Consider the following 14,277-nt stretch of genomic DNA (forward strand, 5'->3'; position numbering starts at 1 on the left):
TTATATACATCTACATCAAAGTTGCCACAAATGCAACAACTCAAATCTCTTGAAATCAAACATACAATGAACACTATGATTAAGATAACAAAACCTGCTAGGTAGACATCACTCTCCTAGGGAGCCGATGAAGGATCAAGGTGAGGATTTGAGATGAACATGTTCACTTAGAAGAAATAACCGCAAATTATGAAAATTATTATTTTTCTGAGAAAAATACAAAACATTATTATCTCATGATCAAGGATTGTCCACCAAGAATGCACATTGTTTATGTTGACATTAGGAACTACAAACTGCCTGCAGAATGTTGTATTTGTTAGAAGTAGTACAAAGATGGAACTCTGTTTTGAGCGTGAATCACTTTCCTTAAGGAAATTTTGCCCCCACTATGTTGCTGTCGGATTTTAGCGACAAATTCCCTCCAGGATACTCAAAACAATGTAGAATCTATAGACAGTAATTCTATAGATTCTCCCAAGACAAATTAGAGAATGAAAAGTGATTACCGAGAAGATATTAAAAGGATGTTATATAATAAACAATGCAACCTTTGGTGCCCAAGTGCCCATCTTTGACATATATATAAATATGCTCCACTTGACTACCAAGGTCACCAATTAAATACAACATACTTGATGCACATCCTTTAATAAGCTTATCAAATATCTTTATTCTTTTCAATGTGGAACTAAACATATATCACTATTTCAACAGTATTACATGCTGGCATATTAGCAATCTAGAACAAACGACATTAGAAAATAATTTAACCTTTCCTAACATACCAAAGATCCAAGACGCTGATTGCAATGAGGTACTTGCATTTGCAGAAAATGAAACTTTTATAGCCCTGAAATATCTCTCCAGAATATGATACCACACAGAATGCGATTTCAGAACAATTAAATTGTAATGAACTGTGATATGATTATCTCACCAAATTAAAATAGAATCATACATGCGTGGAATATAAAAAATAGGTACAATCAGACATGCCAGCATTGTACATCTTTCTTACACGAAGTAAAATAGAATTATGTCTTAAATAAGAATAAAACCAGTATCCCATTACAGCACAGTTGAAAATATCTCCAGATTGCATAATGACAATAGTCTTTCACTTAGGTTGCCCTTTGTTTGGAATACAAGAATTCAATTTAATCATCCCTTCGTGATGTTCTAGAATTCTTGTCATTCATCTGTGATCAGTGTGAAGTAAAATTAGATACATCAAGAGGGAAAATAATACTATGCATAGATAATTTGTTAGAAAGTCAATTAGTTAAAAACTAGGAATTCAGTGAAAAAGAAAGACAATTTGTTTCCTTGAGTTGTCCGTTTCCCATGCCTGGAAAAATCAAATAAGACTAAGCAATTACTAGATATGAATATAACAATATGCATATGACGTAAACCAAGTGGACCATTGGCTTGAGTGGTGAGCTTATCCACAACAAACTCGAGACCAGGAACCATTGCAAAAATATTAGACTGGCCCGTGAAGTCAATAAGCAGAAATCGAGGGTGGTTTCTGTCAAACCGAGTGTTTTTGACTGTCACTCCATGCTCCAAGAATTTCAATTGGTAAAATATAGTATTTATAAGAAATTCAACTTTATTATTTTATCTTTAGATATATATATAGTGCAAATAATCAAGTTCCAACAAATATGGCAATATGCAATATGCATATGACGTAAACCAAGTTCCAACAAAGATGCACATCAAGAAACAACATAAAAAAAAAGATAGTCCGTAAACCAAGTGGACCATTGGTATACTAAGCATGGTATGACAGTATGCATAGATAATTTGTTGGAAAGATAATTAGTTAAAAACTACGAATTCAGTGAAAAAGACTATTTATTAGAAAGTAAATAGATGAATACCAATCATAGATAATTACAACATCCTATCTCATGTTGTTTGAATCTGCAAAATAAAGACAATTTATTAATTTCATTTTCTCAATAAAAAATAAGTCACTACAATTTAACAAAATAAAACTTTGATGATACCCGTTATAGATCCCAAATCAGGTTCATATGTATCATCGAGACTGATATAATTATTATCTTCAATTGATCTGATAATTGGCACATTGTCATATACAAAATATAATAAAATTAATTTGTATTTGCAAGAAAAAATATAATAAAAATGCAAAAATAGAATTGGCATATATCCTTGCTACAAATTGGGGCAGTTACGCTTGTCATGTGACACTCCTTGATGTTCGCATCCATGACATAGTCTGGAATTTGAGGTTGATTTTTTCCTTTGATGATTTCAGTTTCTTTCCACATCCCTTAGTTCTTACTGTAGAAGGATCAATAATACCAAGGCCCTCATCAATGGATATCTTTTTTTTTACTTCTATCATTGCATGTTGTACTAATGGACATCTCTTTCATTTTGTTGTAGATACAATCGAATTGTTCATCCAAGAAAGTTATCTTCTCATTAATCATAGATGCATCATCAACTAATATTGATGCTTTATAGGATAGCCTTGAGTGCCTCGACATCAAATACCTTTCTGAATTTGGATCATCAATGGCATTTTACTCCCCTAAAGCATATATTGCTCCAACTTTTGCATCTCATGTCCATCATTTTAGTATATACGTATCAGACAAATGAAATACTTGGTTGATACGAAACCAAGCTAACATATATATGCATGGAATGCCCTCAAACTCAAATTTCATGCAGCTACACGATATGTAATACCTTTGTTTGTCATGCGTAAGCACTCTTGATTTTGAGGAAGAAGAACTTTGAAATTTCATCACGTGGTAAATCGCTGAGACAACTCCTGTAAATGTCTGTTGCACATAATAACTAAGACTCTCGGTCATTTCACTTTGAAACTCCAGTCATTTCTTTTTTGTGTACAACTTAACCATTTGAGTTTCCATTGGCCAGGTTGTATTAACCTTGGGCTGTTTATTCATATCAAAATGGTCTGCAACTAACTCATTGTGTCTTTGGTGTCTCAGTGCTCTATTAAAATGTGTGATAAATCGATTAATGAGTTCTTATTTAAGATATATTTCTTGAAAAATGCATGTGAACCTTCAGATCTTTGGCTACTTGACATTCCTGCAGAAAAATACATGACTAAAATATTCTGGGACCCATCTGTGTCGCAATTCATACATCAAGGACAACCAATCATTTTTCTCTAAATTAGCATCTTTGATAGTCTCTTCCCATGTCTTCTCAAAATCATCAGATGTTGTACAATTTACAATGACGTTCTTTATGCTGTGATAGTGGTTTCAAAAAGTTAAAAGGTCTAATTATCTGGGAATTTGTTCAATATGTGCCACAAACAATATCGATGCACTGTTTGAGAGAAAACCTATGCAATAACTTTTGTCATAGCAGGATCCTGATCAGTGATAATAATGTTTGGTGCACCTTTAGGCATGACTTCTAAGAACTTTATAAGCAACCAAACAAAAGACTCAGTTTTCTTATCACTAAGAAACCTGCAACCAAAAAGAATTGTTTGATGATGATGCTTTACCCCTACAAATGGTGGCAAAATCAAACTATATTTATTAGTGTTATATGTCGTATCAAATACAATTGCATCACCAAATACACTTTATGCCCTTCTTGATACATGATCAACCCAAAAACACCTGCTAAATCTGTTATCTGAATCAGTTTCGTAGTCAAAGAAAAAAGCTGAATTCTTCTCTTGCTCAGATGTAAAAAACTCGATCAGTATTTCAGCATCAATACACTTTTGTTCATTCCTTAGATTTCTCTCAAAGTTTCTAATATCAGATTCTGTGCAACCTATCCGTTCAGGGCCTCTATACTCTATCTCTAATAAACGCATTTATTGACAAGTTGATACATTGACATCTGAAAATTATTTAGTCAATACTTTTTTGGCTGCAGAAACACTACGATGTGAGCGTAACAAATGCACCTTCGATGGAGTCGAAAGTGGATGATTATGAGCTTCTATGAAGTTACAGACAACTCAATCCGGTCCAATTTGTTTCTTGGCAAATGCAATATTTGACTTACAACCCGTTCTAACTGTGCGACATGTTCTTTCCCTTGTTAGTTGATCAGGATTTGGATTTTTATTGTTCCACATTCGATCTGTATGTCATTCTTTAAAGCATACAATTTGTTTCCACGTCACTTTATTTGTCATCTTGTTTTTCCTGCTCGTGCTATTTCTTGAACTAAATCTGGCTTCTCATGCATATTGGTTATAGAACGAATATGCATCCTCTAGAGATGGGAATTCTATTCCAATTTTTAACTTTCGATCATCTGCAACTTGGGGAATAAAATCCTGATCATCAACTCTATTTTCTTCCATTTATATGCACCCTTGCATTATATTTGACAATAGATAAATAAATAAAAACTATAACTTATTTCAGAGTAAACAACTATTCTAATTAACTAGACATGCAATTTCTAAACTATAAATTTGATTGAACAGATCATGCAATTTCTAAGGTAAACAACTGCTCTAATTAACTAGTGAGTGCTAATGTTATTATCGAAATGGAGATTAGTAAATTAACTAGACATGCAACTGCTGTCAACTTATATGAAATGTTAAACCACTATCACAGCATAAATTCAATGCTTCAGATTGCCATACCCCTAGCGACGCATCCATTAAATTTGCAAGGGAGAATAAGTAATATTCATCAAACAACTAATTGATCAGAAGAAGCTAAGTTTCACGAAGATTTAAAAAAATTAGAGGGTGTTTGGTTTGCATATTTTTTATTTTCATTTTCTAGAAAACACGCATTTTTTGAAAAATAGTGTTTGGTTTACATTTTTCATATTTGTTTTCTAAAAAAAGATATTGTATTTTCTGGAAAAGTAGAGAATGTCTAAAAGTCATTTTCTATTTTCTAGAAAATACAGATTTTTCAGAAAATGAAAATGAAAAACATGTAAACCAAACGCTCCCTTAAATTTGCAAGGGAGAATCCCTCAACTCAATCTCGAACCAAACCTCTTTTTGATTTAAATTATCTATGAAGTATGTCACACAAAACAGAAAGTATGATTGAAATAAACAGAGAATAGAGATGATCCAAACATGAAGTATGTCATAAAAGAATAGATAGCAAAATGGGAGGTTTTACAAGATAGAAGGATTTTCCAGCGAAAAACCTAAAAAAAACCATCACTCGTCAGAAAGTATACCGGAGAAGGATTTTCGTTAGCAAGTGATACCCTGGTTCAGCGGAGAGGGATGCCCTAGTTCATCGGCAAGTGATATGAGACGGGAAGGAGAGGGCTTGCGTCGAGGGAGAGCTCGCTGACCGGGAGAGGGCTTGCGGTGAGCGAGAGCTCGAAGGGGTCTCGCTGCGAAAGAAAGCTTGCTTCTGAGCTTCGGTAAGAGAGGGGATTCAGAGAGGGAGGCGGCGACGCTTCATCTAGGGTTTTGTGGAGAGGATCGCGTTCCTTCACCCTTGGCCATCAATGGTAACCGGAGAGGAAGAAAGTTTGAGGAGGAGAGGAACGCGTGGAGAGGGAGGCGGCGCTTCGTCTAGGGTTTGTGGAGAGGAAGGAAGAAAAGGAGAAGTTTGAGGGTATGTCGTGTCTTTTTTTTTATCTTTTATTTTCTCTTTTATTTTCTTTACACATGATGCTGATGTGGAATTGTATTTTTTTTTTTTTTCCAACACTGCTGATGTGGAATTCTTCGTCGCACAGAACCGCAAGTTAAGCACCGTAGCATATGCTATACATATATATATAAAATTATGCGGGTGTGATGAAAGGAATTAAAGTTTTAGAGCACAATTTGGATTGGTGTAGTGGGAGGCTATTTGACAATGATGGTGGAGCCTTATAACATAATCACATTTCTCTACCACAATTAATCAAACATATATGAGTGTGATGTGTTTAGTGGATTAATTACTACTTATTCCACTATGCAAATTGGAGTAGCAAAAGTAGAGCCATTGTTAACTTTTATTCGTAGTGCTTATGTTAATGATAATTAAACTGGTTATAATATATATATATATATATATATTAAAAATAATAATCATAAAAATATTTATTTATTATGATTATCGGGACGTTTAACTTGCCAATGGTATAATGTAATAGGTTCAACTGTTCAAATTAGAAATTGCCACCACAATAATTCAATATTTATTAATTATCACAATGTATATTGATTAATATTATTTGACTGGTGTCAACCATCAGATTCATATCATATCAATTCAAAAGAAGTTAGGAAACCAAACGGAGCTAGATCACCAACTTTGGCAAACCCTAATTTATTATTTTGCTAACCTACTTGCTAAAACTACATATAGATGAATGTATAATTAGTTTAATTCACTCATAATTTAGCTAAAATTTCAAAGTCAAATTAGGTTCATCTTCTCTAGAAAATATTGCGGTTCTCCTACTATTATTTTTTTTACTAATTATATATAAAAAATTTCTAAAATTATTAAATTTAGAAGGGCAATGTAATCCGACTATAATTAATTATGTTATTTTCTTGCATATAATTTCAAATTATTTTATTGTATTCGTCCTAAATTATATTTTCCTTAAATATTTCAAGGTTCAAATGGGCTTGGAAATAAATGACGGCCCAAGGTTTTAAGACCCATTTGAAGTATTTGAACCGGGTCCCATTTGTTTCAGTCTCCAACACGTGTTTCCCATAATAAAATCTCTGGCAATCTTCACAACATGAATCTATACGATATTATTATACTAATCAAAGCATGATCTGTGATGCAAGGAATGAGCATAGGGCTTTGTGCCTTAATCGAATTATATAATCTGAAATTAATTTGAATTATAATCACATTGGTACTCATAATTTAGCTGTCCGTGTTGCATGTGCAACTCCACTTGCATTTTTTTTCTTTTTAAAATTTTAAATTTTAAATTAAATTAAAAGCTGACACATCTCCATAAGCCCATCTCGCTCGATGGCCCACCACATTTAAAAGGAATAGTTAAATTTCATTTTGATTTGTATTTATTGCGTCATATCAGATAATCTGACCGATTGCTTCTACTCTCTCTACGCATGAAAAAGGGGGAAAAAAAAAAAGTAAAAAGGAAAATTGAAAGAAAAAGTGGAAATCGAAAGTAAAGGAGAGGCTCTAGAACCGTCCGTCTCAAAGGGCTTTTGCACTGATCACAAAGTTTGACGCGGATACGGTGGCAGCCACACTAACCGGCGTCCCCGACCCGCATATTTAGCAGTTGTACGCGACGCACGGCACGTGCGCGCCCGCGGTGCCCTCCTCCACCACCTCCTCCGCCGTCGTCGCTCTCCTCCACCACCTCCTCCGTTGTAGGAGCAACCGCTCCGTAGAGGCCAGTCGGGAGCCGGAGCGCCTTCCCTCCCGGTCGCCTTGCGTTGCTGTGATGGCCGAGCTGGCTCAGGCGGAGTTATGCCCTCCGGGGCACACCGCGGCGGCGACCACGACGGGAAAGAGCGTCCAGGTGTGGCGTGCGCTGGTGAACTGGGTTGCAATCCTGTTTCGCCTCCTCCTTCAGATCCTGCGAGGAACACCGTCGTGGGCACAGCTCCTTTCCTTCGTCGGCCTCCGACACCGCCTCCTCTTCTCACCGTCCGCCGCATCTACGGCTTATATGCCTCTAGCAGTGGATCAACTGACAGACGCCCAGCCCCTCCCCGCTGCAACCTCGTCGGAGTTCCTTAATAGGCTCACGGTATGATTGTTTTTGATCGGGATACTAGTTTGTGACTATTTGGTGTGAAGATTTTTTTTGAAGTAGATTTGTCGAGATATGCCATCTATTTAAGTTTCTTCATGGATTGCATAGGAAATATGGTGATATTGTTTGCCTTTGACTCGTCGCTTGCCGTCCCGTGGTTTTTAGGGATAAAACCAAAGACGAAGTTCTGATTTTTCTTGAATTTATATCCCAGTGTGCAATTAAACTTTACTGATATTTAGAGATGCTATACAGGTATTTTGATGAATTGATAAAATTAGGTTTGAAGGAGTAAGCAAAGTAGCGAATGAAGTGAAATTAATAGCCTAGGATCTCCAATGAAGGTCTTAGAAAGACTTCCTATGAACTGACATGTTTATGAAGTCTCAATATTTACCTAAGTTTTATATACCCAGTGATTCTCCGAACTAAATGGCAAAATGTTCTCATCATCCCTTGTTTCTTCTGCATATCAATCATTTGTCCATACTATAGCAACTTGATTTAGTCTCACAAGAGGATTTGAGCTGCATTGATTCATAGGTTCAGGTTAATCTTCCATAATTAACTTGTACTAAAGATTTTGGTAATATGGTGTTAATAGTTAATTTATCATGTTGGTCAAGATATTTTGTTATCAAACAAAAAGGGCTACTAAGGTTCACAAGCGAATCCAAATAGGAAGTCTTCATTTGTAATGGAGTTGTCAAATGGTCTGACATCACGAGCTAGATTTTGAATGTTGACATGGATACAAACCTTAAACGATGAGGACTACAACATCCTGGGCAGAATTCAATGCGGGAAATCCTGGTTGAGAAGTCGAGGTTGGGTCCTGTCTGAATACTGGAGAGATGACGCGTTGGGCAGGTGGTTGCATTGTTGACTGCGTGAAGACTTGGAATTAGAGAAAAAGGGGCTTCTTCTTCCTCTCTACACACACCAAAGATAGCAAACAAGATGTGCCAAAACTAGGGGAGGGGTCCTTGGCGTAGGCTGACGCTCAAGTCAATATGCTGACAGAGTAGAAATTAGGATAGTAGACGAGTGTGGATAGTTGAGCATAATTGAGAGCAACTTGATGTGATTTCACTTACCTCGCCATCGAAGAAAATCCCTCCTTATACCACATCTCATAACCTCCACAATCATGAGGTGACAGAGAATGTCGGGTGTCATAAATTGTCGAGTAAGGGAATATGTACAGCCTAGGAGGTGTATAGTCACCGTCTGAGGAATCTTCCTTTACTCGTGCGCACCACTTTTGTAACTTACGCCATTAAACGACTGAAGGAATATGTTGTCATAAGCTGTCGGCTAATGGGAAGTGTAATCATCTTCGAAGAAAGTTCTAGTGAATGCTCATATTACAATAGAGGAATATTTTCTGACAAAATGGTTGTTATTCTGACATGTTGTTATGATTCTCTGACCATGTTGTCTGCTGAGTGTAGCCCGACCGAATCTTTAAATCGACCAACGTATAACCATCCTTTCCTTAAGTCATTTGGTTATGCACTAGGTGATGCTAGAGATATGCTCGAGAAGTAATATGAAACTAAGTCCTCTAGATCCGGTCGATTTTATAACCGACCGATCATATACCGGGATACTTGCCTATGAGAAATAGGAAATCGAGTCCTAAGAGATTCGATCGGTACTTTAAGTTGATCGTCCATATAAGAGTAGACTTGCCTTTGAAGTGAGAACTTAAGATTGGAAGTCCGGTCGTGTTTATAAGGAGAGTTGTTTTACACTTTTTATCTTCTGTACATATAGGAGATCGGCATGCTGAGTTGTACGACATTATTACCGACCGACTATTTGAAGGAGAACAGTCATGTGAGGAAACCCATAGGGTCGATCGGTAATAGGGTTGTTCGATTATATGCTGAAAGATTTATACTGAGTGGGAAGCTGATTCTCCTTACTCTGACCGGCCGTAGGATCGGCCGATTATGTGGTAAGTCAGACATCTCTTAAACTCGGTTGGCTATCGAGTGCTCAGATATATTATGGATGTCCTAATATAGGAACGGAGCGCTAGGTCCCCTAGGTCCGATCGAATCATGAGCTAGTCGTCCTTGTACTGAAGGTCTTAGCGCTGGGCGAAGAGCAAAGTCCTATTGAGAGTGACACGCAGGCTGCACGTCACCTTGACTTTGACTGTCACGTCACCTTGACTTTGACTAGCACATCACCTTGACTTTGACTGCCATGTCATACTCGGGTCCGCCCGTAACATCCCAAATTAAGGTCATTGTTTTTATTCATAGACTTTCTACTAAATTGGGCTTGATCTTGATCATTATGCTGACTTGGTTCAAGCCAATCAAGTTTGTTGGCACTCTCATCAATGCAGGCCATCTCATCCAGTATCTTCTCAAGTGTTAACTTCTTGTACTTACTTGTACCTTGTTTAAGATCACTACCAATCATCAGATGTTTCAAGCTCAGCTTCGTGAACTTGAATTCTTTCGGCCAATCGTTTTTTATTTGTTGAGTGAACTTCAAGTAACTAACATTTAGGAATTTGAATCATTTATGCTCATAATGTATTTGTTTATCTAAGAACTTTGGAAAATATGTGGGAAGAGGTGCATATAAATGTCAATAAACTTACAAAAACACTCATTGAGGTTACTGCACGGTGATCTGCAAACTTGTCAATACACTAGGAAACATAGATAGGCCATGGAATATTATCTGAAACGATAGGGCCACGATGATGTGGGGATGATGAAATGGATAATGATTGGTCGCTCTTTTCTTCAACTGGTTTGATATCCCCAAATATTTAGCTGGTCTTGATTTAAACTGAAACTAGCATTGCTGGTTAATGACCATAGAATGAAATAACAGAGGAATAGCAGGTTTTACTAAAAAATGCATCAGCTGAGTTGACTTACGGTTACTAAAATGTTTGCATTTTCTACAAGAACCAAGAACTATATTTTTATGCAAGTAGACATCATATGCTGCTGCAGTGATGTGTTGTCAAACCGTGTCCAAAATGCTGATTGATATAGTTAAGAACAGATGTTGCCACTAGGTGTTCCTACCAAAGTTAAAGAGTTTTTGGTTCATGTTTGGTACTTTGAAATTGCTGTAATTCATAACACTGCATGTATTTTTATGTATTCCTTCCCACACTGTTGAGAAGAACTTTTATGCTCACTAAAATAGTGCTACAGCAGAAAGCATGCTTTGCTAATCCGGCAACAATAAGTACTCATGCTTAGCAATATTGTGCGAAACAGAACAAGTAGATGTTCAGTGTTTTGTTGTGCTTATGGTCCTCTATTGAATCAAAGAAAACTTTGAAACCTTTAGGTCCGTTACTAGATTCTTAGTAGTAGATTTTTCCTTTCTTATGCTGCCATTATAAACTCCTGAATTTTCCTGTGAAACTGCGTTCTCGTCCTTCCACTTTATCTTCAATTCCTAGTCCAATTCCATAACTGATTTTGATATATGGATTCTCCTCTTCAAACTCAAGTACAAATAACCTTCTAAATAATTGGAAAATATAGTTAGATCACCATAATTCTTGTTTGCTTCTCTGTTTTCTTTTTTCCTTATACGACAAAGAATTAAGGCTAAGCCGACTCCACCTAGTGGGATAAGGCTTGGTTGTTGGTTGTTGTTGTCAAAACAAGCAAGGTTGGGAGAAAGGGTGGATGAGAGAAGCATATCCCATACCCTTTTGTTTAAACCTATGAATTTCTATGAAAGTATAAATCCTTCGATGATGGAAAAATAAGGAGGATTGCAGATTGAGATTATTATTGGAATGTTTAATTTGTACTTTGCTTCTTTTGCCAATGTTAACAATGCCCTTTCTGGTTAAGAAAATATATGAATTCATAGATGTGCTCTGTGAGATTCCTGAGGTGAATAAAAAATCTTTTTACCGTTTCATTGAAATGTCTTCGTCTAACTTTTATTAACGGGTTTAATTTTACTAGTCATTTTCATGAATTTCATTAGAAAGCATATGGTAGCCATTGAGAATATTTTGTTTATTGTTTTTTAGTCACTGGCTCATTTAAGGTCAGGGTCTTAATATCTGTAGGTTGTACTTGATTTGGATGAGACTTTAGTTTGTGCATACGAAACATCCAGCCTTCCATCTGCAGTTCGTATGCAGGCCATTGAAGCAGGTCTAAAGTGCTTTGAACTAGAATGTACATCTTCAGAAAAGGTTGCTCGGTTATGAATTGGCTATTTTTATTTTTTTAACATCATCTTAAGGTCCATGTGTAATTTTGCTGACAAATATTGAAGGATGCTGATGGAAGACCCAAGATCAATCATGTCACTGTTTTTGAACGCCCTGGTTTGTGTGAATTCCTAAAACAGTGCAGTGAATTTGCAGATCTTATTCTTTTCACTGCTGGCCTTGAAGGTTGTACTTTTTGGTGCTAGTTTTCTTCTTTATGTTTTTTCTTCTTGCCAACTTTTTTCTTTTCAATGTAATTATTTTATATTCTCTTTTGCATCAGGTTATGCCAGTCCTGTTATTGACAGAATAGATGTTGATAAAAAATTAACTCATCGGCTCTACAGGCCTTCGACAGTGAGCACGTAAGTGAAAGTTTTAGACATGAGTACGCATCTTTTGAGTTAAAAATGATCTATCTGGTGCTTGTGGTCATATCTCAAGGGTTGTTGGTCGAAGTCAAATATCATCTTAGTTCTAGCCATTAATATTCAAATGGTACTTGGTAATATTCCTTGAAGACATTTTTTGTTCCTTGATTGAAAGATAGCCTGTGAGAGAGAGAAAGTCGCAGGTATTTTTCATGGGGTGGTTATTCTTCAGATTCTGTTTAACACAAATCACTGAATCATAAATGATCTATCTTTTCGTTAAATTCAACTTATTGTTCATTGTATGACCTCAATGAAGATCCATGTAAGCTGACCCCGAATAGTTGGGATAAACACACTTGTATGTTTGCCTAATGCTTAAATTTCTTCATAAAAATTGCATATGGCACGTAGAATTTTCATAAATGCCTATATGTGACTATAATCACATATTGCTTGGTATGCTACTGAGACATTACTGTATCAGTAATTGGAATCTGTTAATGTGACAGGGAATACCGAGAACATGTCAAAGATCTTACTTGTGTATCGAAAGATCTCTGTCGCACTGTCATCGTCGATAACAATCCATTTAGCTTCTTGCTTCAACCGTTCAATGGAGTACCATGCGTGCCATTCTTTGCAGCACAGCCATGCGACAACCAGGTAATGCAATGTATTGTGATACCTATGCACTTTCATGATGCAGTTTCCATTTCCTAAACACATGACCCATTGAACTAAATGTGTTCTTTGCTTCCAGCTTATGGAAGCCATTCTTCCCCTTCTGAAGCAACTTTCGCTTCAGAAGGATGTCAGACCTGTTCTATACGAAAAGTTCCGCATGCCTGAATGGTTCGAACATCAAGGAATTCCCATCAGAAATCCTAGTCTGTGAGATGCCATCAGATTTCTACCTCAAAGCACCTTTTATGGGGATGTGCATATGTGCTTTTAATCTACACACACAGGAACCCTAATTGAAGGGTCCTTGCTTGAGTCTCCCGAGCGACAAAGAGTGGCGAAGGATGAAGATTTATTGCTCAAAGGAAGAATTTTGAGATTGAAATGGTCAATAGCTGTTATTTCCAGAAAAAAATATTCAATTCTAGGTGTTCTGATCGTAGAATGTTCAGCATTATGCTTGTTTAGGAAGATATTATTTCAGATTCCGAGTGTAGTTGATTTTGTATTGTATATTATTTCTCGTCAATCTTTGGCAAGGAATTGAATTGCTTCAACGGCTTGTGCTTTGTCGACGGAATGAAGTAGGTTTGTGTTCATGGCTTGTGCTTTGTCGACGGAATGAAGTAGCTCTTTGTTCATGGTATTGAGAAGAATAAGAGAGTGTTTGGTTTACGTGTTTTCATTTTTATTTTCAAGAAAATATGTATTTTTAAAAAAATAATATTTGATTTATATTTTTATGTTTTTTTTTTTTGAAAAAGAGAGTATTTTATGGGACATTAGAAAATCTCTAAAAGTTATTTTTTTTAAGGAAAAGAAAAACATGTGCTTTTAAAAAATAAAAATAAAAAAAATAAAAAACGCACCAACCAAATAACTTTTTTAAAACTTTCATTTAATTCTTCCTAATAAATTCATCATCCATTCAATCAAACCCGAATTATCTGTCAAATCATTGAAAGGGTTTTTGTATAGTTTGAACGAAACAACACGGAACAATTCATCCAAGTTTGAAAATATGCAACCACACACAATCCAAAGTCGTTATAATTTAAAAAACACACAAAAAGATATAAAAATGCTGAGTTTTGCCATGTCTTGTTGTTGCTTGCTTCAATAAAAAAGAGACCTTTTCTTCCTCCCATTTGCTTGTTTCTGACTCACCAGAAGCGGCGCGGGTATCCATCTGCACCGCCGAAGAAGCGCCCCATCTGCTCCTCGCCACCGTCGTTCGCCGGAAGTATCGAATTAGCCGCCTCCGCT

General features: G+C 36.3%; 1 protein-coding gene across 1 annotated transcript; it reads left to right on the plus strand.

Moving 5' to 3' along the window:
* Positions 1 to 7,219: 7,219 nt before the first annotated feature.
* On the plus strand, positions 7,220 to 13,615 carry LOC122005447 (CTD nuclear envelope phosphatase 1 homolog). The gene is made up of 6 exons (XM_042560482.1): positions 7,220 to 7,728; positions 11,810 to 11,938; positions 12,022 to 12,142; positions 12,240 to 12,321; positions 12,840 to 12,993; positions 13,091 to 13,615. Exons 1-6 carry the CDS (start codon positions 7,420 to 7,422, stop codon positions 13,223 to 13,225), a joined length of 930 nt encoding a protein of 309 aa, XP_042416416.1. The 5' UTR covers positions 7,220 to 7,419; the 3' UTR covers positions 13,226 to 13,615.
* The last annotated feature ends 662 nt before the right edge of the window (positions 13,616 to 14,277 follow it).

Source organism: Zingiber officinale, chromosome 7B (genome assembly GCF_018446385.1).
Source record: "Zingiber officinale cultivar Zhangliang chromosome 7B, Zo_v1.1, whole genome shotgun sequence".
Taxonomy (NCBI): domain Eukaryota; kingdom Viridiplantae; phylum Streptophyta; class Magnoliopsida; order Zingiberales; family Zingiberaceae; genus Zingiber; species Zingiber officinale.